At 45.0% G+C, this 26,306-nt stretch overlaps 1 protein-coding gene across 1 annotated transcript in view; it reads left to right on the plus strand.

The window, feature by feature from the left end:
- LOC137375658 (uncharacterized) overlaps nt 1-26,306 on the plus strand; it is a 66,947-nt gene that overhangs the window by 21,196 nt on the left and 19,445 nt on the right. The window contains exons 4-6 of the mRNA XM_068043046.1: nt 2,546-2,815; nt 5,010-5,342; nt 8,468-8,740. Of these exons, the coding sequence (XP_067899147.1) occupies nt 2,546-2,815; nt 5,010-5,342; nt 8,468-8,740 (876 nt within the window). The remainder of the gene's footprint in view (nt 1-2,545; nt 2,816-5,009; nt 5,343-8,467; nt 8,741-26,306) is intronic.

The raw sequence follows: 26,306 nt of genomic DNA on the forward strand, positions 1-26,306 counted from the left end.
GGACATGGGAAATAATATTACTTTGCATCCACCCACTGCAATGCTTGCTGCATACAGTGAAGTAGATTTGCCTCAGTCCAAGAAGCTCCACCTCAACCAGGAGCACATCAAAGTTATCTTCATCAAAGAGAGCATCTCTGTCCACTATCACTTGGCCACCTTCCATTCCTTGGCATGAACATTTTCCAGCAAGCTACTAAATGGACTAGTTTGAAATTGGAGCAGTTGTACTTTGAGAGCAGCTTTTGATTCCCTGCTCCCTCTCCAATGTAGTGCCCTCTATGATTGAGTGATAAATCATCAGGGACATATTCAAATGAGATTTTGCAGCTGAGATTGTGAATCTCATGAGGTTAGCTCTGCAGCCTCTTGAGAGTGCAATGTTCCAAGCACCATTTCAGCCAGGAAGGCTGAATTGGCCCTTGTGTCTCTTTCAATGGCCATTTCCCCTCATTTTCACATGACCACCTCTGGCGACACAAAGAGTTTTGATCTCTCCCATTATCTAAAAGGTACCTCTGTGGTATCATCTGGAAGTACTGGGTCAGCTTCTATAGATTTGTTGTTAATAACTCACTCTACTCTATTTCAGTGATATTGTCTAGTCTGACATTCTGTCCAAACTCGCTGCTTCTCTGATGCTACTTTACACTCCCTCCCTCTGCTGTACCATCTTTGGGCTGTGGTTTCAGTTACTATGCTCTTGCCTTCTGAACCTTCATCTCTAACTATCTGCACCTTACCACCTCTTTCGCTGTTTTCAAAATCTGCCTAAAAATCTCACTCTTTCATCATGCATTCTGCCCCTTTCCACCATCTGCACTGAAATATTGTCCCCCCATTCCTTCTGCTTAGTGTCTGTGTTTTTCTGCGCTGCCACATAAAGGCCTCTAAGACGTCTCTGTACGTAAGGAGAACTATCGATGTACAAGTTGTTGTAACTTGCAAATTAAGTGGATGTTTTAATGTGAGGACACTCAGCAGGTCTGGCAGCATCTGTGGAACGAGAAGCAGAGTTAACGTTTCGGGTCAGTGACCCTTCTTCGGAACTGACAAATATTAGAAAAGTCACAGATTATAAACAAGTGAGGTGGGGGTTGGGCAAGAGATAACAAAGGAGAAGGTGCAGATTGGACCAGGCCACATAGCTGACCAAAAGGTCACAGAGCAAAGGCAAACAATATGTTAATGGTGTTTTGAAAGACAAAGCATTAGTACAGATTAGGTGTGAATATACTGAATATAGAACATCAGCAAGTGCAAACCTGAAGAAAAACAACCTGAAAAAAACAGTGGGTAAGCAAACTGAACAAACTAAGATGAAATGAAATAAATGCAAAAAATGTAAAAAGGAATGCAAAAAAAAAAAGGAAGAAAAAATAACTAAAAATGACTAGTCATTTTTAGTTATTTTTTCTTCCTTTTTTTTTTGCATTCCTTTTTACATTTTTTGCATTTATTTCATTTCATCTTAGTTTGTTCAGTTTGCTTACCCACTGTTTTTTTCAGGTTGTTTTTCTTCAGGTTTGCACTTGCTGATGTTCTATATTCAGTATATTCACACCTAATCTGTACTAATGCTTTGTCTTTCAAAACACCATTAACATATTGTTTGCCTTTGCTCTGTGACCTTTTGGTCAGCTATGTGGCCTGGTCCAATCTGCACCTTCTCCTTTGTTATCTCTTGCCCAACCCCCACCTCACTTGTTTATAATCTGTGACTTTTCTAATATTTGTCAGTTCCGAAGAAGGGTCACTGACCCGAAACGTTAACTCTGCTTCTCGTTCCACAGATGCTGCCAGACCTGCTGAGTGAATCCAGCATTTCTTGTTTTTGTTTCAGATTTCCAGCATCCGCAGTATTTTGCTTTTATTTTAATGTGAGGAGGTCTACTTCAAACTAAGATTTACTATATTTCACCCCACTTCTACATGGAAGGAATAATATACATAAATCCTGTTAAAAAAAAGTTATGGCCATGAATTCAGGATAGTTTTGGACAAATCAGATGATAAGAAAGTGGATAAAAATTATGGGGTAGCTTGGTGTCCATAGACAAATCATTTCTGGAAGTATTGACACAAAGAAACATTACACCATTGAACTAACAATATACTAACAGACATTTTTAGGTAGACGTGGTAAATTCATACTATTTGTTGGAGCTTCACATTGCAGGGATTTATATCAGGATTTCCTGTGTGATAGTCAATGAGTTTCCATCAATAATGATTGGAAAATCCAAAGGTCTTGCTGACCTGCATATCTAAGTTGAAGGGAGAATTGGATTGAAATTTGGAGAGAGTACATGATTAAGAGACATTAGTGTGTGGCACTGGCCAGGACTGTAGAGTCCTTTCCTATCCTATACTTACTTATGTTCCTATATCATTACAAAATATTAATTATTTTACCAAGAACAGATGAGATTAACATAATAAGGAATAAATTGAATTATATCATCACCTGTGGCAGTAATTCCAAATTATTCTTTTGCTACATTGTTCCATGTGTCTTTCTCATTCTGTTATTTTTTATATATAGTTGAGCGACATCCCCGGTATCAGTTTATAGGCAGTGACGTCACCCTCAGCTGTACCATCTCCAGACTCTCAGGTACTGTCAGTCTTCAATGGAAAGAAAGAAACTCGCCTCAGCACAACAGGAGGAAAACTGATCAGATCCGACTGAACAATAAAGTCTATCTGATAGTCCAGGATTTCCAAGAAGATGATGCACACCGCTATGCATGTAAAGTACAAGATAATGGAAGAACTGTTCTCAGTGTTCCTATAGAATTGCATTTTAGTATGTGTAAGTGTAAAATCTACTTTATCGTAAATATTAGTTACTCATGAATCACTGTCACAAAGAGTTTCTGAAAAGTACCTCAGGTGAGCTGTGCCCAAGATGTGACCTACATACCAATATCAGCACCCAAGCTCATTTAACACAGTTAACACAGTGGCGCAGTGGTTAGCACCGCAGCCTCACAGCTCCAGCGACCCGGGTTCAATTCTGGGTACTGCCTGCGTGGAGTTTGCAAGTTCTCCCTGTGTCAGCGTGGGTTTCCTCCCACATGCCAAAGACTTGCTGGTTGATAGGTTAATTGGCCATTATAAATTGCCCCTAGTATCGGTAGGTGGTAGGGAAATATAGGGACAGGTGGGGATGTGGTAGGAATATGGAATTAGTGTAGGATTAGTATAAAATGGGTGGTTGATGGTCGGCACAGACTCGGTGGGCCGAAGGGCCTGTTTCAGTGCTGTATCTCTAAAAAAAAACCCTACATGCAGTGTCTTCCTTCTGTTTGTGTGATGTGAAGGTTTCTCTGAGCAGCTCAAATTCCCTATGCCTAGAGGACCAGAAAAGTCACTTCCTGATTGGCGTGTTAGGTCAATAAATGAGCAGCATTTTTGAACCAGTCTGGATTCAGCTTTCATGCCCAGGAAGTTTGAATGGGCTGAAAGTTCTTTCATCTTGTAAACTACCAGACAATAGGAAGACAGCAGGAAGCCACTAGTACTGGTGCTGGTGGTCTGGTGATGGTAATAGTTCCAGTGCTGGTGCTGTTCTGGAGCTGTTTCTGCTTCTGCTGCTGTTGGTGTTGGTGTTTGTTCTGGTGTTGTGGCTGGTGCTGGCTCTGGTTCTGGTGTTGATGGCGTTGGTGATACTGTTGGTGCTGGTGATGTTTTGGTGGTGGTGTCGGCGATGGTGCTGGTTCTGCTATTGGTGGTGATGGTATTGGTGCTGGTGGTGGTATTGGTGGTGGTGTTAGTGATGGTGCTGCTATTAGTGGCATTGGTGCTGATGGCGACATTGGTGGTGGTGGTGCTGGTTCTGTTATTGGTGGTGGTGATGGTGCAGGTGCTGATTCTAGTGTTGGTGATGGTGTGGGCGATGATGCTGATATTGGTGGTGTTGGTGCTGGTTTGTGGTGCTGCTTCTGGTATTGGTGGTGTTGGTGATCGTGTTCATAGTGGTGCTGGTTGTGGTGATGATGCTGGTGATGGCGTTGGTTCTTGTGTTGGTGTTGGTTCTGGTATTGGTGTTGGTTCTTTTGCTGGTTCTGGTATTGGTGGTGGTGATGGTGCTAGTGCTGGTTCTGTTATTGGTGGTGGTGATGGTGGTGGTCTGGTGCAGGTATTGGTGGTGGTGCTGGTATTGGTGGCAGTGATGGTGCTGGTGCTGGTTCTGTTATTGGTGGTGCTAATGGTGCTGGTTCTGATACTGGTGATGGTGAGGGTGCTGGAGCTGGTTCAGGTATTGGTGGTGGTGGTGATGGTGCTGGTGCTGGTTCTAGTATTGGTGCTGGTTCTGGTATTGGTGGTGGTGATGGTTCTGGTATTGGCGATAGTATTGGTGGTGATGGTGCTGGTGCTAATTCTGGTATTGGTGGTGGGTCTGACATTGATGCTGTTGTTGGTGTTCATGTTGTTTCTGGTGTTGGTTCTTGTGTTGGTCTTGGTGCTGGGTTTGGATCAGCTCCTGTTGTGGAAGAGGATGCCAAGCCAGTCCAAGAGGGCCAAAATGGTGAGTGAGACACAGAGTCACTGTGCACTTTTAATATTTGCATCCACAATGCTTTACTTGATGACAGTGTATAATGTGTGTTTTCTGCTACCTAATCTTGTGCTCCTTCTAAGTGTGAGCTCAGGAAGCATTTTGGTCTGTTGTTCACCAATGGGTGCCTAATGGTATTCTGGATGTTATGTCCTTCTCTTTGCTAGGTCATGTGATGGCCCTGAAATAGTGCCATTATTTAATAATCTGGAATCTTTACCATGAAGGGAGATCAAGGCCTGAGCCTATAGTAGGGTAGTTCCCTCTCCTCTCCTGTTACTCCTTCTAAATCATACTGGATGCATCCCCAGGTGCTCCATCCTACCTCTGAATAATTGAAGCATTGTTAAAACTATAAGGTTGTTTAAACCAGTGATGAAAACTGATGTTTGCTACTGTCTTTTTCCACGTTTTGTATAATTTCTTATCTATTTCTTTATTCCAGCTGAATTTGGTCGGCAGTATACAAGTTACTGGCCAATCTTTGGCTATAATTCACTCAACTTGAACTGTAAATGCAAGTCCAAATGCAATGTGTCTGTATGGTATCGGAAAAATGTTAATCCTCCAATAAGATGGAAGATAATATCTTCTGCTGACAAGAAGGAACAAAGGAATACAAATATCTTAGAGATTCAGAATCGAATCATCCTGAAACACTTTGATGGGATGAGCTTTCCTCTACAGATTTACCCTGCACAGTTTGAAGATGCAGGAACTTACAGATGTACCATGGACACAAGAGATTTGGTGACAATTGAACTGATAACCACCAAAGGTATGACCCAGAACCTAAAGGCAGCAGGGCTGAAATTATTTGCGAGTTCCGTTATTCTCTTGTGGTATCTCTGCTGGGAGACTGGCAGAATAAACCCCTGTGGAAATGGCAGAAATGGCCATTTTTGCAGGGGTTTCTGGAGTGATGCTGTAGGTCTCCTGTGGAGGTATCGAAAGAGGTTAGTGAACCCATTAGAATTACAGTCACAGAGTGCTTAACAAAGGCCCTGAGTCAGTGAATGTATGAAATGTATGCTTCTAGTATTTGAAGACAGATTAAAATGGAAGTCATGTGGAATTGCACAAGGAAGTGACACTGCACTTCTGCGAGCTTTTTCATTTAGTTATAGAATCAAACATAGGACCATAGAAAAATTACGGCACAGAAGGATTCAGCTGATCATGTCTGCGCGGCCAAAAAAGCTAGCCTCGCAATCTACTCCCACCTCCCAACACTTGGTCCATAGCCTTACCGGTTACAGCAGACCAGGTGCATGTCCAGGTACCTTTTAAATAAGTTAAGGGTTTCTGTCTCCATCACCATTCCTGGCAGTGAATTCCAGACACCCACCACCCTCTGGGTGAAAAGGCTTTTCCTCATGTCCCCTCTAATCCATCTACCAATCACCTTAAATCTGTGCCCCCTGGTAATTGACCTCTCTGCTGGGGGAAACATATCCTTCCTGTTTACTCTATCTTGGCCCCTCATAATTTTGTGCACCTCAATTAAGTTACACCTCAGCCTCCTCTGTTCTAAGGAAAACAATCCTAGCCTATCCAATCTTTCCTCATAGCTGCAACTTTCAAGCCCTGGCAATATTCTTGTAAATCTCCTCTGTACTCTCTCCAGAGCAATTATGTCCTTCCTGTAATGCAGGGACCAGAATTGTATGTAGTATCCCAGCTGTGGCCTAACCAGCATTTTATACAGTTCCAGCATTACATCCTTGCTTTTGTACTCTATACCTTGGCCAATAAAGGAAAGCATTCCATATGCCCTCTTCACCACTCTATCTACCTGTCCAGCCACCATCAGGAATCTGTGGACATACACTCCAAGGTCTCTCACTTCCTCTACCCCTCTCAATATTCTCCCATTTATTGTGTATTCCCTCGCTTTGTTTGCCCTCCCCAAATGCATTACCTTACACTTCTCTGGATTGAATTCCATTTGCCACTTTTCCACCCACGCAACCAAACCATTGATATCATTCTGGAGTCTACAACTATCCTCTTCACTATCAACTGCATGGCCAATTTTTGTGTCATTAGCAAATTTCCCAATCATGCCTCCCACATTTAAGTCCAAATCATTAATATATACCAGAAACAGCAAGGGACCCAACACTGAGCCCTGTGGAACACCACTGGAAAGTGCTTTCCATTTCCAAAAACATCTGTCGACTACTACCCTTTATTTCCTTTTCCTGAGCCAATTTTGGATCCAACTTGCTACATTCCCCTGTATCACATGGGATTTCATTTTTCTGACCGGTCTGCCATGCGGGACCTTGTCAAATGTCTTACTAAAATCCATGTAGACCACATCCACTGCACTACCCTCATCAATCTTCCTTGCTACTTCCTCAAAAAGCTCAATTAAGTTAGTAAGACATGACTGTCCCTTAACAAATCCATGCTAACTATCCCTAATTAATCTGTGCCTTTCTAAGTGGCAGTTTATCCTGTCTCTCAGAATTGATTCTAATAATTTACCCACCACCGAGGTCATACTGACTGGCCTATAATTATTTGGCCTATCCCTTGCAGCCTTTTTAAACAATGGTATAACATTTGCAGACCTCCAATCCTCTGCCAACTCACCCATATCCAGTGAGGATTTGAAGATGATCCTCAGCGCATCCTCTATTGCCTCCCTGGCTTCCTTTAACAACCTGGGATGTAATCCGTCCGGCCCTGGTGATTTATCCACCTTCAAGGATGTCAGACCTTCTAGTACTTTCTCTCTCATTATGCTTATCGTATCTAATATTTCACACTCCTTTATACATCTTTGATAGGCCCTACCCTTTCCTTAGTTATCCTCATGCTCATAATGTGCTAATAAAACATCTTTTTGTTTTCCTTGATTTTACCTGCCAATAATTTTTCATGTCCTCTCTTTGTTTTTCTAATTTCCTTTTTTACTTCACACCTGTACTTTCTATATTCCTCTAGGCTTTCGAAGGTATTACATGCATTGTACAGCCTGATGGAAAAAACCTCTTTATGGTAGGATTAGGATTAGATTTATAAATAGGGTTAGGGTCAGACTTAGGGAGGCTTTATGAGAAAGGCAATATATAAATATAAGTTGTTATTGTTTTCCTGTACATATTTATTTTGCCATCATGAACCATTTTGGCCTTACTTTATCTCCTTCTCAATTCAAACCTCCGTTGCACCTTCTCTGCTCCCTTTTCTTGCCCAAAAACCATGGGGCACAGATTCAACATCCAACTAGAGTTGGGAATAGGAGGAATATATGGCATCAGCTTTAGGTCTGTTAGAGTCAATCTACCCATACACAAAGATGCTTCAATATGTTGTATGATTGATACTTAATAAGACTTTATTTAACTAGACCTTCAGTGTCCCACTTCTACAATCTGCTGAGAAATGAAGGGGAAACCCTAGGATAATTTAAGAAGCTAGTGGATATTGCAATGCAGAGACTATCGGGTCTTTCTAGATGCACGAAGTGAGATTGGCTAAATAGTCTTCCCCATCCTTATCTATATTGTGAACTCCTTGGACTCAAAAACATACAGTTTCTCAAAACTGAGCTCAGTTGCCCCATTCTGCAGAGCTCATATGAAGTGGGTTTAAATTCTTAAACTACGTGGAATAACAGCATTGATAATTGCAGCCCTTGTGGTCAGAGGACTTCCAATCCAATAATATCAATCTTTGAACTGATTTCAAGTAGTTGCTGAAGCCTACATTGCCTGCAATGCCTAGAACTGCTGAGAGGTCCAGGGCCAAAAAATTAAGAATTATCACTCCGGTATTGCTTTAAAATTATTAAAAATTCTTTGAGTGAGATCAGTATGAAAAGTGGAAATTGCAGGGCTAAATTGTCCTAAATTTCTCCATGCCTGAAAATACAACTTTCCTTTGTTCCAGTGTCAGCGATTCCTTCTCATTCTCTGTCTGATGGAGACAGTGTCAGCCTTACATGCTCTGTTTCTCATGTCAATACTCCAACAAGGCTTGTTTGGATGAATAATGGCAGGAAAATTCTTGTTAAAGAAAAAACATTCAATTCCCCAGGAGAAGGAAACAACAGCCTGTCGTTGTTTATTCAGAAGATTGGGCAACATAACAGAAATTGGACCTGCCTTGTATTTAATGGAACCATGCTAAAAATTTACATCGCGTACAAGCTTGAAGTTATTGGTAAGAGTTGTTTTTATTTTAACATGCATGGAAGTCTTGCTTTTAAAATTAACAATGTGCGATTCATTTAAGATCATGGGCTGAATTTTACCGGCCCCTCGACACTGCGGCCCCACCTCCCCGTCACTCAGCGGCGTCACTCCAATTAGAATTTGTAAAACAGTACTTACCTCTGCAGATTATGCTGTCTACTGCCTCTTGATGCACACTTCCAGATTTTACGTAGAACGGGCGGGCATCACGTGCCGTCCCGTTCACGATTAGAAAAGCTGGTGGGTCATCCGAAGGTTCCACTATGGAAGGTAAGTTCTGATATTCAGGGGTCTCACTCTGCATACCAGAAGGGAGCAGAGAGGGCTTCTGGGATAACTGGAGGGAAAGCTCTGCAGGCATGAAGGGAGATACTGTGTACCCTCCCTCCGTAAACAGTGTACGCTGTGCGTTTGTTTGTGTTTGTGAAGGAGCAAAAGCACTCTCGTCACCCTGTGTGTGGGGAGGGTGCCAGAAAGGGTAGGAGCATTAAGGTTATATGGATGGTGGGGTCAATTTATTCAGCTGGTACGATCTTGATGTGCCACTCTGAGTGTTAGCCAAGATGGGCAATGCCATGCCACGCCACATAGTTGATCCCTGAAAAGCACCTGATGTACCCGTCAACACCAATTCCTGCCTTCGAATAAATGAAGGGTTCAACTTCATTTTTCACATAGAAATGGGTATGGCTCATCCTACATTGTGTGATCCTCTGCTCCTGAGGATCCATATGTACTGGAGCCAAAATCAACAGGCAGGTGCGATCCACGTAGAGGCCCCTGGTCGTGACCATCAGCCCCCAAGGGGAGCTCGCCATCACGATTAACGTGCACCGACAGGACCCACATGATATGTCATCAGATGTCAGAGCACCAGTGTCAGAGGTGATTGCACATGTAGAGAGGGTGGTGACACGTTTCTGAGCCCTGCTCAAAGATGACCTGCAGCCCAGGGCGGCACAGTGGCGCAGTGGTTAGCACCGCAGCCTCACAGCTCCAGCGACCCGGGTTCAGTTCTGGGTGCTGCCTGTGTGGAGTTTGGAAGTTCTCCCTGTGTCTGCGTGGGTTTTCTCCGGGTGCTCTGGTTTCCTCCCACAAGCCAAAAGACTTGCAGGTTGGTAGGTAAATTGGCCATTATAAATTGCCCCGAGTATAGGTAGGTGGTAGGGAAATATAGGGGCAGGTGGGGATGTGGTAGGAATATGGGATTAGTGTAGGATTAGTATATATGGGTGGTTGATGGTCGGCACAGACTCGGTGGGCCGAAGGGCCTGTTTCAGTGCTGTATCTCTAAACTAAACTAAGCTAAACTAAACCATGGACTTCGGTGGACATCCTATTCCTGTGGTCTTCATAGTGGCAGCGGTTCTCAAGCTAGACACCTGTGCAGCTTTTCAGGGGCCCACTGGAGACCTTTGTGGGGTCACACAGTTAGCAGTGGACCACTGCATCAGGGAGGCCACTGATGACTTGCACCGAAGGGCCAGTGAGTATGTCTGCTTCAGGACAAAATCTCACAGCCAGGTCCAGAGGACCATTGGTTTCGGCACCATTGCCGGAGAACCATAGGTTTTAATGTCCATAGACTGCACCCATGTGGCCATCAGGCCTCCTGCCAGGCTACCACCTGCAGACGTCACCATTAAAGGAATCCTCTCAATATAGGTGACGCTGGTATGTGATCACCGGAGATGCTTCATACAAATCTGTGCCGCTTCTCAGGCAGCTGCCATGACACCTGGGTCCTGCGCCAGTCCCGACTGTCACCGCTGTTCACTGGACTGGCTCACATGGAGGGGTGGCTTCTTGGAGACACGGGTTATCACTTGCAGACATAGCTCCCGATACCAGTGAGAGACTCCACCACTGCTGCAGAGGAGATACACAATGCCAGTCACTGAGCTATAAGACCACCATTGAACAGGTGATCGGCATGCTGAAAGAGCACTTCCATTGCCTGGATAGATTGGGTGATGCCTTGTACTATGGGCTAAAAAGACAAGCTCCTTTCATTGCTGCTCACTGTGCTCTGCACAACTATGCACCTAGTAGGGGCCAGGCCTGGCATGATGAGGAGAGATGTCAATGGGATTCCTCCTTGGACTATGTGGACACTGAAGACCTTCAACATGAAAGGTGCATGGGAGGGAAGATGGCACCCAGGTTCTGCATGCAGGGCTAGCAATGAGCTAGGGATGTACGACAGTGGCTTATCAGACAAAGGCTGTCTGCTCCATCGGAACCGACATGAGCTCTGCAAGTCACACATCACCCTCACTGACCTGCTGTGCACCAGTCTACATCTGCAGCATCCCTGTGTAAACCATTAGAGGTAGCAGCTGATTGAGCCAATGTCTATGTCACTGCATCCGTGGAGAAGCTCATGAGTAATGGTGGCAGGGCAATGATGTTATTGCATATGTTGGCTCTCCTAAAGGGCTAACAGTGCAAAGGAATGTGACATTGGCACTACATGCTGGCACACATCATTCACACAGAGAAACGGACGCACATGTTGGTGAGGAGCATTTAGTGAAAGACGTATTGACATTGCTGTGACACCCGTGCATTCTTATTTGTATCAATGTGTTCTCTGTAAACGCGTGCGAGTGCCCCTTCTCACTGCAACCTTTGCACTAGCAATCTGACTGGAGGAAGGCTGCTGATCTGATTTCCCTTTGGTAGTGGATGACTTTGGCACGTGTACCCTGTTCGCGCGAGGTGTAGAGGGCCCCGGCTGGCTGGAGAGTGCTCGTTCATCCCTTTCCGACATTGAACCCTTTGACGTCAGATGGCTCCAGGGCTACTCACCACCTCTGCCATCTCCAGATGACTGCCTTGTTCAGGCAGGAGGGCCTTTTCTTACCGTCCCTCGTGAAAAGGACCTCCCGTCTTGTCCGCACAACCTGAAAGAGAATGAGCAAGGAGGCTTCGCTGCACTGTGGGGCCACCCTACAGCACCCCTTTGCTATCCTCAGAGTTTGGTGGTGGTCCTTTAAATACAAAGGTGACTCCACTGTGTAACTGCTCTAACTTCTGGCTGCAAGGTTTGTCTTGCACATGTTTGAAAACCAATGCAGGACTAGTGAGTAAATCTGTGCTGTTGTCATAGTTTTTTAACTATTAGACATTGATGCATGTTCACGAACACTTTGCTTCTGCAGCAGCTGATCATAGTTATTGGTGTAATATTTCTAGTTGGCAATGCAGCTAGAATATGAACATATTTTCTTGTTTTTTAACAAAGATTGTTTAACTGCAGTTGCATGTATTTTCACATAACAGATAACAGTGAGATGAATACAGATTCCAAATGCATATTCGTCTGCAGATTTTCACAGTCAGATGATTAGAAGCCCATTGTATGTAAATATTCTTCAATTATGGTTTTATTTCTGTTGTGTATTTGCCTTTTAAGTCTCACGTCCTGGAATGTGCAAAATTAAGATTTTTCACCCAGTTGCGGCGCGCCTACAAGAAAGAATGTTACACTTGAGTAGAAGAAGAGGATCACAACTTCACATGACACTGGGACACAGCAGGGTAAGTATGTGGCAGCAAAGCAGAATGTGCTGGGGTCACTCGGCAGGTCAGGCAGCATCTGTGGAGAGAGAAGCAGAGTTAACTTTCAGGTCTGTGAACTTGGTCAAGTTAACTCTGCTTCTCTCTCCACAGATGCTGTCTGACCCGCTGAGTTTTCCCAGCACTTTCTGCTTTGCTGCCAGATTGACAGCAGCCCCACTCTTCAACAGTGAGGTAAGTATTTCTTTTGGCAGCTGTCAGGAAGCAGGTGCTGGGGCGCTTAAAATACAAAGTGATTCTTGACAACGCAGCCGGCCGCTGACGTCATCAGTCTGCGCCGAGCTGCGCACGTGCCAAATGGGCTCCTGCTCTCTGCACATGCGCTGCGTTCCGCATTGCCAGGACTGGTTGGTGCATGCGCAGATGACGTCATCGTGTAACGCGGGGAGAGAGCGGGGGGGGGAAGCGGGGAGAGTTCGGCTGAAGTCCTTGGTGGCGGCGGGTGCGCAATCCTCCTCCCCCCACCACCCGCTCGCTCTCTCCCCACCGCCACCCCTCCACCCGGCCTGCTCGATCTCTTCCCCAGAACCCCGCCCACACCGCCCCCCCCCCCCCCACCCGGCCTGCTCGCGCTCTCACTCTCTACCTCCACGGTCTGCTCGCTCTCTCCCTCCCTGGCCTGCTTGCTCTCTCCCTCCGGCATTGTGTGCTGCCATGTGCTTAGGTTGCCTTTGTGTGATTATTTGACAAGCGCCATCTTTAGTCCTGGCAGCTGCCTTTACGTGGCAGACTGTGACGTTAAAGTGGCACAGGCTGCATTTGCGCATGTGCCAGTGCCAGTGCCAGTGCCGCACCACCTAGTGGTTGCGTTGTCAGCAAACGTAGCCTTTTAAATAGGGCCCCAGCACCTGCTACACAGCTTACAAAAGGTCCCTCACTGTGCTGGATGTTCCACCTCTCCCCATGTAATATGTGGTGGGGGGGGGGGGCGGACGTCGCAGTGATGCTAATGAGTTCCTGCGCATAATATCACGGGGGCTCAGCGGCACCCGAATAAAATTCAGCCCCAGGAGTGGAGCAGACTTGTGGGGAGAACGCCGAGTGCTGAGCTTATAAATCGACCCCTGGGATCGAGGCCCAGTCTCTTACCTTCCGGGAGCGGAGCGGAGAGCTGTCGAACCACTTTCAGCGCGCTGGAGTTTTGAAAAAGAAAGCCAACAGTGACGTCAGACGAGAGCTGCAAGGCAAAAGCAAAATACTGCGGATGCTGGAAATCTGAAATAAAAACAAGAAATGCTGGAACCGCTCAACAGGTCTGGCAGCATCTGTGGAAAGAGAAGCAGGGTTAATGTTTCGGGTCAGTGACCCTTCTTCGGAACTGATTCCGAACCAGTTCCGAAGAAGAGAGCTGCAAGGTGATTGGTTGGTGAGTAGCAGCTGTTAGAATATCTTAAAAAAAAGAGGAAATTTTTTTTTTAAAGAAGAAACCTCTGGTGATAAGGTGAGTACTGCTAAAGTGTTTTATTTTTAAGGACTTTAGATTGGAGTGGGTAGAACAAGGCCCCTAGTGTAATTAGTATTCTTTAATTAAGAGAGTAACTAATTAATCTAAGGGTACGTCTTGACAGGAGAGCTCAGCCCCGTGATATGCTCTTCCTGCGCTATATGGGAAATCAGGGACGATTCCAGTGTCCCCAATGACCATGTCTGCAGGAAGTGTATCCAGCTGCAGCTACTGGTTACCCGCATTTTGGAGCTGGAGCTGCGAGTGGATTCACTGTGGAGTATCCGCGATGCTGAGGACGTCTTGGATAGCACGTTTAGTGAGGCTGAACAGGCAGAAAAGAGATGGGTGACCACCAGACGGAGTAGTAGGCGCAGGCAAGTAGTGCAGGAGTCCCCTGTGGCCATCCCCCTCTCAAACAGATATACGGCTTTGGATACTGTTGGGGGGGGGATGACAACCCAGGGGAAAGCAGCAACAGCCAAGTTCGTGGCACCACGGAGGGCTCTGCTGCACAGCAGGGGAGGAAAAGGGTTGTAAAAGCTATAGTGATAGGGGATTCCATCGTAAGGGGTGCAGATAGGTGTTTCTGTGGCCACAAATGAGACTCCAGGATGGTATGTTGCCTCCCTGGTGCCAGGGTCAAGGATGTCTTGGAGCGGCTGCAGGACATTCTGAAAGGGGAGGGTGAGCAGCCAGAGGTCGTGGTCCATATTGGTACTAACGACATAGGCAGGAAGAGAGATGAGGTCTTGCAAAGTGAATATAGGGAGTTAGGCAGAAGGTTAAAAAGCAGGACCTCTAGGGTTGTAATCTCAGGATACTCCCTGTACCACGTGCTAGTGAGGGTAGGAATAGGAGGATAAGGCAAATGAATGCGTGGCTGAAGAGCTGGTGCAGGCGGGAGGGCTTCAGCTACTTGGATCATTGGGATCTCTTCTGGTGCAGAGGTGACCTGCACAAGAAGGACAGGTTGCATCTAAACTGGAGGGGGATCAATATCCTTGTGGGGAGGTTTGCTAGTACTACTCGCGAGGGTTTAGACTAGTCTTGCAGTGGGGGTGGGACCCAAAGTAGTAGTCTCTCCGATGAGATAGTTGAGGCAAATGTAGAGGTTAAAGCAAGCAGGTCCAGTAGGCAGGCCGAGCAGGGGCAGGACAGGGAGCGTGGAAGCTCTGATAGGCTAAACTGCATTTACTTTAATGCAAGAAGCCTTACAGGTAAGGCAGATGAACTCAGAGCATGGATCGGTACATGGGATTGTGATATTATAGTTATTACGGAAACGTGGTTGAGGGATGGGCAGGACTGGCAGCTCAATGTTCCAGGGTACCGATCTTTCTGGGGTGACAGAGGTGGAGGTAAGAGAGAAGGGGGGAGTTGCACTATTGATTAGGGAGAACATCACGGCAGTACTTAGAGAAGATATCCCAGTGGTAATGTCCAGCGAGGCAATATTGGTAGAACTTAGAAATAAGAAAGGGGTGATCACTTTGATGGGATTATACTATAGACCCCCCCAATAGTCAGAGGGAAGTGGAGGGGCATATATATAGGGAAATCACAGATAGGTGTAGGAATTATAGGTTGTAATAGTAGGTGATTTTTAACTTCCCTAATATTGACTGGGACTGCCTTAGTGCTAAGGGATCAGATGGGGAAGAATTTGTTAAGTGTGTCCAGGATAGTATTCTGAAGCAGTATGTGGATGGCCCTACTAGAGAAGGGGCTACACTCGACCTCCTCTGAGGAAATGAGAATGGGCAGGTGGTTGATGTGTCACTGGGGGAGCACTTTGGGACCAGTGACCATAATTCTATTAGCTTCATGACAGTTATGGAAAAGATAGGACTGGTCCTCAGGTTGAAGTCCTAAATTGGGGGAAGGTTAATTTCAATGGCATCAGACAGGAACTCTCAAAAGTTGAATGGGAGAGACTGTTTACAGGTAAAGGGACATCTGGCAAGTGGGAGGGTTTTAAAAGTGATCTAGGAAGAGTTCAGGGCCGGCATGTTCCTGTTAGATGGAAGGGCAAGGCTGGCAAGTTTAGGGAAACCTTGGTTGTCGAGGGATATTGAGGGTCTGGTCAGGACAAAGAAGGAGGCAGATGTCAGGTATAGGCAGCTGGGATCAAATGAGTCCCTCGAGGAGTATAGGAGATGTAGGAGTACACTTAAGAAGGAAATAAGGAGGGCGAAAAGGGGCCCATGAGATTTCCCTGGCAGGTAAGATAAAGGAGAATCCTAAAAGATTCTATAAGTATATTAAGAGTAAAAGGGTAGCAAGGGAGAGAGTAGGTTCCCTGAAGGATCATTGCGGCAAGCTATGTGTGGGGCCACGGGAAATGGGCGAGGTCTTAAATGAATATTTCTCATCCGTATTTACTGTGGAGAAGGTCATGGAAGCTAGTGAGTTCAAGGGAGGGAACAGCGATATCCTGGAGCATATCAACATGACAAAGGAGGATGTGTTGGAGGTTTTGCAGTGCGTTAAGATGGATAAATCCCTAGGGCCTGACCAGGTGTATCCTAGGATGCTATGAGAAGCAAGGGAGGAGATTGCTGGGGCCCTGGCAGAGATTTCTGTATCATCGTTAGCCACGGGTGAGGTACTGGAAGACTGGAGGATAGCTAATAAGAACAAACAACAAAGAACAGTACAGCACATGAACAGGCCATTCGGCCCTCCAAGCCTGCGCCGATCTTGATGCCTGCCTAAACTAACACCTTCTGCACTTCCAGGGCCCATGACAAAGGAGGATGTGTTGGAGGTTTTGCAGTGCATTAAGATGGATTGATCCCCAGGGCCTGACCAGGTGTATCCCAGGATGCTATGCAGGTTGATAGGTAAATTGGCCATTATAAATTGTCACTAGTATAGGTAGGTGGGAGGGAAATATAGGGACAGGTGGGGATGTTTGGTAGGAATATGGGATTAGTGTAGGATTAGTATAAATGGGTGGTTGATGTTCGGCACAGACTCGGTGGGCCGAAGGGCCTGTTTCAGTGCTGTATCTCTAATCTAATCATATCCCTCTATTCCCCTCCAATTCATGTATTTGTCAAGATGTCTCTTAAACGCCTCTATCGTATCTGCTTCCACCACCTCCCCTGGCAGCAAGTTCCAGGCACTCACCTCCCTCTGTGTAAAAAACTTGCCTCGCACATCCCCTCTAAACTTTGCCCCTCGCACCTTAAACCTATGTCCCCTAGTAACTGACTCTTCCACCCTGGGAAAAAGCTTCTGACTATCCACTCTGTCCATGCCACTCATAACTTTGTAAACCTCTATCATGTCACCCCTCCACCTCCGTCATTCCAGTGAAAACAACCCGAGTTTTTCCAACCTCTCCTCATAGCTAATGCCCTCCAGACCAGGCAACATCCTGGTAAACCTCCTCTGTACCCTCTCCAAAGCCTTCATGTCCTTCTGGTAGTGTGGCGACCAGAATTGCACACAATATTCTAAGTGTGGCCTAACTAAGGTTCTGTACAGCTGCAACATGACTTGCCAATTTTTATACTCTATGCCCCGACCGATGAAGGCAAGCATGCTGTATGCCTTCTTGACTACCTTATCCACCTGCGTTGCCACTTTCAGTGACCTGTGGACCTGTACGCCCAGATCTCTCTGCCTGTCAATACTCCTAAGGGTTCTGCCATTTACTGTATACCTCCCACCTGCATTAGACCTTCCAAAATGCATTAACTCACATTTGTCCGGATTAAACTCCATCTGCCATTTCTCCGCCCAAGTCTCCAACCGATCTATATTCTGCTGTATCATCTGACAATCCTCATCATTATCTGTAACTCCAGCAACCTTTGTGTCGTCCGCAAACTTACTAATCAGACCAGCTACATTTTCCTCCAAATCATTTATATATACTACAAACAGCAAAGGTCCCAGCACTGATCCCTGTGGAACACCACTAGTCACATTCCTCCATTCAGAAAAACACCCATCCACTGATACCCTCTGTCTTCTATGACTGAGCCAGTTCTGTATCCATCTTGCCAGCTAACCTCTGATCCCGTGTGACTTCACCTTTTGTACCAGTCTGCCATACGGGACCTTGTCAAAGGCTTTACTAAAGTCCATATAGATAACATCCACTACCCTTCCTTCATCAATCATCTTCGTCACTTCCTCAAAAAACTCAATCAAATTAGTAAGACACGACCTCCCCTTTTCGAAACCATGCTGTCTCTCGCTAATAAGTTCATTTATTTCCAAATGGGAGTAAATCCTGTCCCGAATAATCCTCTCCAATAGTTTCCCTACCACTGACGTAAGGCTCACCGGCCTATAATTTCCTGGATTATCCTTGCCACCCTTCTTAAACAAAGGAACAACAATGTTGTGCCTTTATTTAAGAAGGGCAGCAGGGATAAGCCAGGGAGCTACAGGCCAGTGAGCCTTACATCAGTGGTGGGAAAGTTATTGGAAGGGATTCTGAGAGATAGGATTTATATGCATTTAGAAAGGCATGGTCTGATTAGGGATAGTCAGCATGGCTTTGTGCGTGGGAAATCATGTCTCACGAATTTGATTGAGTTTTTCGAGGAGGTGACCAAGAGGATTGGCGAGGGCAGGGCGATGGACATTGTCTACATGGACTTCAGCGAAGCCTCTGACAAGTTCCCGCATGGCAGGCTGGTCCAGAAGTTTCGAACACATGGGATCCAGGGTGAGCTTCAAATTGGATACAAAGTTGGCTTGGTGATAGGAGGCAGAGGGTGGTAGTGGAGGCTTGTTTTTCAGATTGGAGGCCGGTGACCAGTGGTGCCGCAGGGATTGGTACTGGGCCCTCTGTTGTTTGTCATATATATTAATGACTTGGATGTGAATGTAGGGGGCATGATTAGTAAGTTTGCAGATGACACCAAAATTGGTGGTATAGTGGACAGTGAAGAAGGTTGTCTAAGTTTACAACAGGATATAGATCAACTAGGAAAGTGGGCAAGGGTTGGCCAATGGAATTTAATGCGGACAAGTGTGAAGTGATGCATTTTGGGAAGTTAAACCAGGGCTGGACATATACAGTGAATGGCAGGGCCCTGGGGAGTGTTGTTGAGCAGAGAGACCTTGGGGTGCAAGTACATAGTGCCCTGAAAGTGGCAACACAGGTAGACAGGGTGGTGAAGAAGGCGTATGGCATGCTGGCCTTCATCGGCCAAAGCATTGAGTACAAGAGTTGGGACGTCATGTTACAGTTGTACATAACGTTGGTTAGGCTGCATTTGGAATACCGTGTGCAGTTCTGGTCGCTGCACTGCAGGAAAGATGTGATTAAGCTAGAGAGGGTGCAGAAAAGATTCACAAGGATGTTGTCTGGTTTGGAGGGCTTGAGTTATAAAGAGAGATTGGATAGACTGGGTCTGTTTTCCCTGGAGCGAAGGAGGCTGAGAGCGGACATGATAGAGGTAGATAAAATTATGAGAGGCATAGATAGGGTAGATAGCCAGAATCTGTTTCCTATGGTAGGGGTGACTAAAACTAGAGGGCATAGATTTAAGGTGAGAGGGTGAAGGTTTACAGGGGATTAAAGGGGTAAATTTTTCACACTAAGAATAGTGGGTATCTGGAATGAGCTGCCTGAGGAGGTGGTGGAGGCAGGAACAGTAGCATCTGGACAGGTACTTGAATGAGCAAGGCATAGAGGGATATGGAATTAATGCAGGCAGGTGGGATTAGTATAGATAGGCACTATGGTCGGCATGGATGCGGTGGGCCGAAGGGCCAGTTTCTATGCTGTACGACTCTATGACTCTATGACATCATTCATCAATACTGCCCACACCTTGTATTTATACCAAATGCTACCCTGTAGCCTATTTTTTAATTGCCTGAAGTAATGCTATTGTGCACCATCAAATTTTGTACACGTTCCACTGGACCTTGTGTGTTCTGAGCCACAGTATTTCCATTCTCTGAACTTTCATCGAAGTCTTCTAGCTGCTTTCATTTGCAGTGCCATCCAATCAGCTCAAGAAAGAGAAGGGTCTTTCAAATACAAACTCATTTGCTGAACTGATTGCAACTTTTTCTAAATCATCCACGATTGATTAACATTGAGCCCTACTCCAATTTGCAGCATTTTGCACAGTCTTGCAATTTCATTGCATGTAACCGCAGTGCCTAAATGAAATCAAACTGCTTAATACTGTGTGTTATAGTGTAGTATAATTGGATCAACTGTGGTTTCAAATGTGCCACTATCTAGGTCTCAGCCTTGGGTTAGTGCTGGGTTGCTTGCCTCTGAGTCAGGAAGGTCAAGAGTTTATAGCCCCACTTCAGGCACTTGAGCACGTAATTCAGTCTGACATTTCAGAGAGAGCGTTGCACTGTCAGAGGTGCCGTCTTTTGCATGTGATGTTAAACCAAGGCTTCTCAAATGGATGTAAAAGACCCCATGATACTATTTGAAGAAGTGGTAAGGAGTTCTCCCCGGTGTCCTTGCCAATATTTATCTCTCAGCCAACATCACTAAAACACTTTATCTGGGTATTATCATTATTAACTGGACTAGCCAAATCAAGAATAACAAGCACAAAATGCCTCACTTTTATATTGAAGGATTTTCAAGACCCATCATCATTAATTTAGAATGAAACTTAACATATCTGCTATAAGATGATGCTAAATACTTGCACCCTGAACATTCAATAGCAGATAGGGTGTATTTAAATAGCAATTGTAGCATCGGTGCAAGGAAGTTTTTTAAAAATTTGTTTATGGGATGTGGGCGTCTCAAGCAAGGCCAACATTTATTGTCCAGCACTAATTGCCCTTGATAAAGCGGTGGTGATGAGCCACCTTCTTGAACTGCTGCGGTCTATGTGGCGTAGGCACACCCAGAGTCCTGTTAGGGAAGGAGTTCCTGTATTTTGACCCAGCAACAATGAAGGAACCACAATATAGTTCCATGTCGGGATGGTGTATGGCTTCGAGGGGAACTTGCAGGTAGTGGTAGTCCCATGAACCTGCTGCCCTTATCCTTCTAGGTGTTAAAGGCGTAATGCTAGCAGTAGGGGAAAGAGGCCATTAAATAGCTATTAATAGGCCTCTTAAAGGCTTCAATTGGCCTCCAGACAAGACGGCTGTCTTCGGCCTATTCCGCCCCTGACAAAATTGCCTTGTGATGGGAAGGCGATGTTTCTCTGCCCCTCATCTCCCCGTTGCAATTCTGTGGAAAACCTGTCTCCAAACCCATCTCAGGGGGCCCATAAAATTCATCCCACAGTGTTCCGGTGGTGGAGGGAATGAATGTTTAAGGTGGTGAATGAGATACCAATCAAGCAGGCTGTTTTGAACTGGGTGGTGTTGAACTTCTTGAGTGTTGTTGGAGCAGGCAAGTGGAGAACATTCTATCACACTGCTGACTTGTGCCTTGTAAGATAGTGGACAGGCATTGGAGAGTTAGGAGGTGAGTCATTTTCTACAGAATACTTAGCTTCTAACCTGCTATTGCAGGCACAGTATTTATGTGACTGGTCCAATTAAGTTTCTGGTCAATGTGATGGCCCCCAGGACATTGATAGACAATGGAAATTCTGTTAAATGTCAAGGGGAGACTCTCTTGTTGGAAATGGTCATTGCCTGGCAGTTCCACTTATGAACCCAAGTCTGAATGTTGTCCAGGTCTTGCTGCATACGGACTGGATTACTTCATTACCTGAGGAGCTGCGAATGCAACTGAACACTGTGCAATCATCAGCGAACATTCCCACTTCTGACATTATGATGAAGCAGCTGAAGATGTTTGGGCCTAGGACATTACCCTGAGGAGCTCCTGCAGCAATATCCTGGGGCTGAGATGATTGGCCTTCGTCAACCACAACCATCTTCCTTTGTGCTGGTATGACTCCAGCCAGCGGAGAGTTTTCCCTGATTCCCAATTTTACTAGGGTTCCTTGATGCCACACTCGGTCAAATGCTGCCTTGTTGAGGCCAGTCACTCCCATCTCACCTCACTGCCAACAACATCTTCCATCCCTTTGCTGATGATTGACAGTAGACTGATGGGGCAGTAATTGGCTGGATTGGATTTGTCCTGCTTTTTGTGGACAGGACCTACCTGGGCAATTTTCCACAATGTTGAATAGATACCAGTGTTGTAGTTATACTGGAACTGCTTGGCTTGGTCTGCAGCTAGGTCTGGAGCGCAAGTCTTCAGCACTACAGCCAGGATGTTGTCAGGGCCCATAGTCTTTCCTGTATTCAATGTCTTCAGCAATTTCTTGATATCACGTAAAGTGAATCGAATTCTCTTTTTCTCTCCCTAAACAAGGGCATTCATTCAACCTAGGAGCTGAGAAATTAAACATTTCAATCAAGCTCCATATATCTGTAAGTAAATTAAAAAGATTATTAATACAGAGCAGGTCTACAGGCATTGATTAAAAATAATAGTTTAAACAAGGTAAAAGAGGAAATAAAGGCTATGTGCTTTAGATTTTATCGAATAATTCAAAACTAAAATTTTGATTTGATAAATTTTGGTAATTTATCATATAATTAAAATCTGTGCTCAATTAGTATTGATGTAGGGGATAAAATTTTAAAAATAAATAATAGGGGATAGTAACACTAAAGAAGTGTGAATTTTTCAGTAAATTAAAATAGAAGGTTTTTAGATAATAAGAGTGAAGTAAAAACATTCTGATCAACCTCCCTATAAAATAAAGCACCATCAGCACAGGAGAAGCAGCTGATTGGTGAGTAGCTGATTATTCATTTTTTATTTAAGTAGTAAGTTTAATAGTCTAATAAATAGAGGCATGTCAGGGCAGCTCGGATCCATGGAGTGTGCATCCTTGTCCGTGTGGGAACTCCAGGACACTTCTTGAGTCCTGGATAAGCACATGTGCAGGAAGTGTCGTAGCTGCAGCAGCTCGAGCTCGGGGGTTTCAGAGCTTGAGCAGTAGCTGGTATCGCTGCAGCGCAAATGTGAGATTGAGAGTTTCGTGGATAGCACATTTATAAATGTGGTCACTCTGGGGCTTAAGGGTATGCAGGCAGAGAGAGAATGTGTGACTGCTACCCAGTCAAGAAGGACCAGACAGGTAGTGCAGGAGTCCCCTGAGTACATCTCCTCTCCAACCAGTATTTTGTTTTGAAAACTGGTGGAAGTGATGGTTCATTTGGGTGTGCAGACACAGCCAAGTACACAGCACCACTGCTGGCTCAGCTGAACAGGAGGGCAGGAGGAAGATTGGAAAAGCAATAGTGATAGGGCATTCAATACTTAAGGGAACAGATAGGCATTTCTGTGGCTGCAGTGGTGAATGCAGGATGGTATGTTGCCTTCCAGGTGCCAGGGTCAAGGATGTCACTGAGCGGCTGCAAAGCACTCTGAGGAGGGAAGGTGAACAGTCAGCAGTTGTGGTCCATATTGCTACCAATGACATAGTTAGAAAAAGGGCTGAGGTCCTGCAGGCAGACTTTAGGGAGCTAGGAGAAAAACTAGCAAACAGGATCGCAAAGGTAGTAATGTCCAGATTATTCCCAGTGCAACACGCAAGTCAAGAAAGAAATAGGAGGATAGAGCAAATGAATGCATGGCTGGAGAGATGGTGCAGGAGGGAGGGCTTTATATTCCTGGAACATTGGGACCAGCTGTGGGGGTAATGGGACCTGTACAGGTCGGATGGGTTGCATCCGAACAGAGCCAGGCAAATGTTCTTGTAGGGTGATTTGTTAGTGCTAATGGGTAGAGTTTAAACTAACTTGGCAGGGGTGTGGGAACCAGCAGGTCATATGAATGAGGAAAACCAAGGTGCAGTGAGAATTGGGAGAGATGGCTAGCACTTGAAAATTGTAAGATTTTAGGTGGGCTCAGAGTAAAAGGGAATATAATAAGGTCTAAATTAGGTTCACTGTGCAAGTATGTGACTGTGTGGAGTGTAGTAAATAAGATTGGTGAGCTGCAGGTGCAGATAGCCACATTGGTTCAAAAAAGGGCAGGACTGAGTACTAAGTATTCCTGGGTATTCCAGAAAAGATAGGGAAGGAAAGAAAGAAGGAGGGTTAGCAGTACCGATCAATGAGAGCATTACAGTGCTGGAGAGAGATGATGTCCTTGAACGATCAGGACAGAATTTATTTGGTTAAAGCTAAGAAACAATAGGGGTACCATTACATTGCTGGATGTATTATATAGGCCACCAACTAATGGGAAATATATAGAAGAACAAATTTGCAAGGAAATTAGAGAAGTGCAAAAATTATAGTCGTTATAAAGGGGATGTTAATTATCCAAATATAGACTGGAATAGTAATAGTGTGAAGGCAGAGATGGGCAGGATTTTCTGAAGTATGTTCTGGAGAATTTTCAACATCTGTATGTTTGCAGTCCAACAGGGAAGGAGGCATTGCTGGATCTGGTTCTGGGGAATGAGGTGGGTCAAGTAAAGAAAGTGTCACTATTGGACCATTCAGATGACAGTAAACATAGTATTGTAAGGTTTAGGTTAGCTATGGAAAACGACAAGGAGCAATTCAGAATAAAAAAATAATTAATTGGTGGAAGACCCACTTCAATTGGGGGAGAACAGATCTGGCCCAGATAAATTAGAATCAAAGATTGGCAGGAGAAACTATAACTGAACAATGGGCTGCCTTTAAAGAGGAGATAGTTCAAATGCAGTCAAGGTACATTTCCACAGGGGGAAAGGTAGGGCAAACAGATCCAGAGCTCCCTGGATGATAAAAGAGATAGAGAGTAAGATGAAGCAGAAAAAGGATGCATATGACAGATGTGGATAATTGAGAACAAGGCTGAATATACAAGGTTCACAGGGGAAGTGAAAAATCAAATCAGAGAAGCAAAGAAAGAATATGAAGAGACTGGCAGCTAACATAAAAGGGAACACAAAAGTCTCCTATAGGGTGGTAAAGGTGGACTGGGCCACATTAGGGACCTAAATGGGGATGTACACATGGAAGCAAGAGGCATGGCTGAGGTACTAAATGAGTACTTTGCATCTGCCTTTACCAAGGAAGAAGATGCTGCCCAAGTCATAGTGAAAGAGGAGGTAGTTGAGACACTGGATGGTCTAAAAATTGATAAAGAGGAGGTATTAGATAGGCTGGCAAGTTGATAAGTCACCAGAACTGGATGAGATGCATCCAAGGATACTAAGGGAACTAAGGGAGGAAATTGCAGAGGCACTGGCCATAATCTTCCAATCCTCTTTCAATACAGGGATGGTGGCAGAGGTAATGTTATACCTTTGATCAAAAAAGGGTGTAAGTTTAAGCCCAGCAGCAAAATGCCAATTAGTTTAACCTCAGTGGTGGGAAAGCTTTTAGAAGTGATAATTCGGGACAAAATTAACAATAACTTGCACAAATGTGGATTAATTTCGGAAAGCCAGCATGGATTTGTTAAGGGCAAAACTTGGAAATATTGTGACCTGTGAGGAGGATAGTGATAGACTTCAAGAGGACATAAACAAGATGATGAAATGTGCAGACAAGTGGCAGATGACATTTAATGCAAAGAAGCGTGAAGTGATTCTTTTTGGTAGGAAGAATGAGAAGAAGCAACAAAAAAAAGGGTACAATTCTAAAGGGCGTGCATGAACAGAGGAACCTGGGGGTATTTGTGCACAAATTATTGAAGTTGGCAGGGCAGGTTGAGAAAGCGATTAATGAAGCATGTGGGATCCTGGGCTTTACAAATAGAGGCATAGAGTACAAAAACAAAGAAGTTATGATAAACTTGTATAAAACACTGGTTCAGCCTCAACTGAAGTACTGTGTCCAGTTCTAGGCACCACACTTCAGGAAGGATGCTAATGCGTTAGAGAGGGTGCAGAAAAGGTTCACAAGATTCCAGGGATGAGGAACTTCAGTTATGTGGATAGATTGGAGAAGTTGGGAGTGTTCTCCTTGGAGTAGAGAAGATTAAGAGGAGATTTGATAGAGGTGTTCAAAATCATGAGGAGTCTAGATAGAGTAGATAGGGAGAAACTATTCCCATTGGCAGAAAGATCCAGAACCAGAGGCCACCAATTTAAGGTGATTGGCAAAATAAGCTACAATGACATGAGCAAAAGTTTTTTTTATACAGCAAATGGTTAGGATCTGGAATGCACTGCCTCTGAGTGTGGTGGAGCTCAAAACAGAACTGGATAAATATCTGATAAGAAAAAAATTTGCAGGACTATGGGGATAATGGGAGGGGAGTGGGACTTGGTGAGTTGCTCTTGCAAAGAGCAGGCATGGACATGACGGGCCGAATAGCTTCCTTCTGTGCTGCAAACATTCTATTATTCTATGAAGACTGCCCTCTGTGACGGGGGGAACCTCAAGAGGAGGCTGAGATGAATCATGCAATCCGTACTTCTGACTGAAGATGGTTGCAAATGTTTCACCCTTGTCTTTTGCACTCACATGCTGTGGTCCAGCATCGTTGAGGATGGGGCTGTTCATGGAGCCTCTTCCTCTATTTAGCTGTTTACTTGTCCAGCAGGAACTAGATGTGGCAGGACTACAGACC

Source organism: Heterodontus francisci, chromosome 12 (assembly GCF_036365525.1).
Source record: "Heterodontus francisci isolate sHetFra1 chromosome 12, sHetFra1.hap1, whole genome shotgun sequence".
Lineage (NCBI taxonomy): Eukaryota > Metazoa > Chordata > Chondrichthyes > Heterodontiformes > Heterodontidae > Heterodontus > Heterodontus francisci.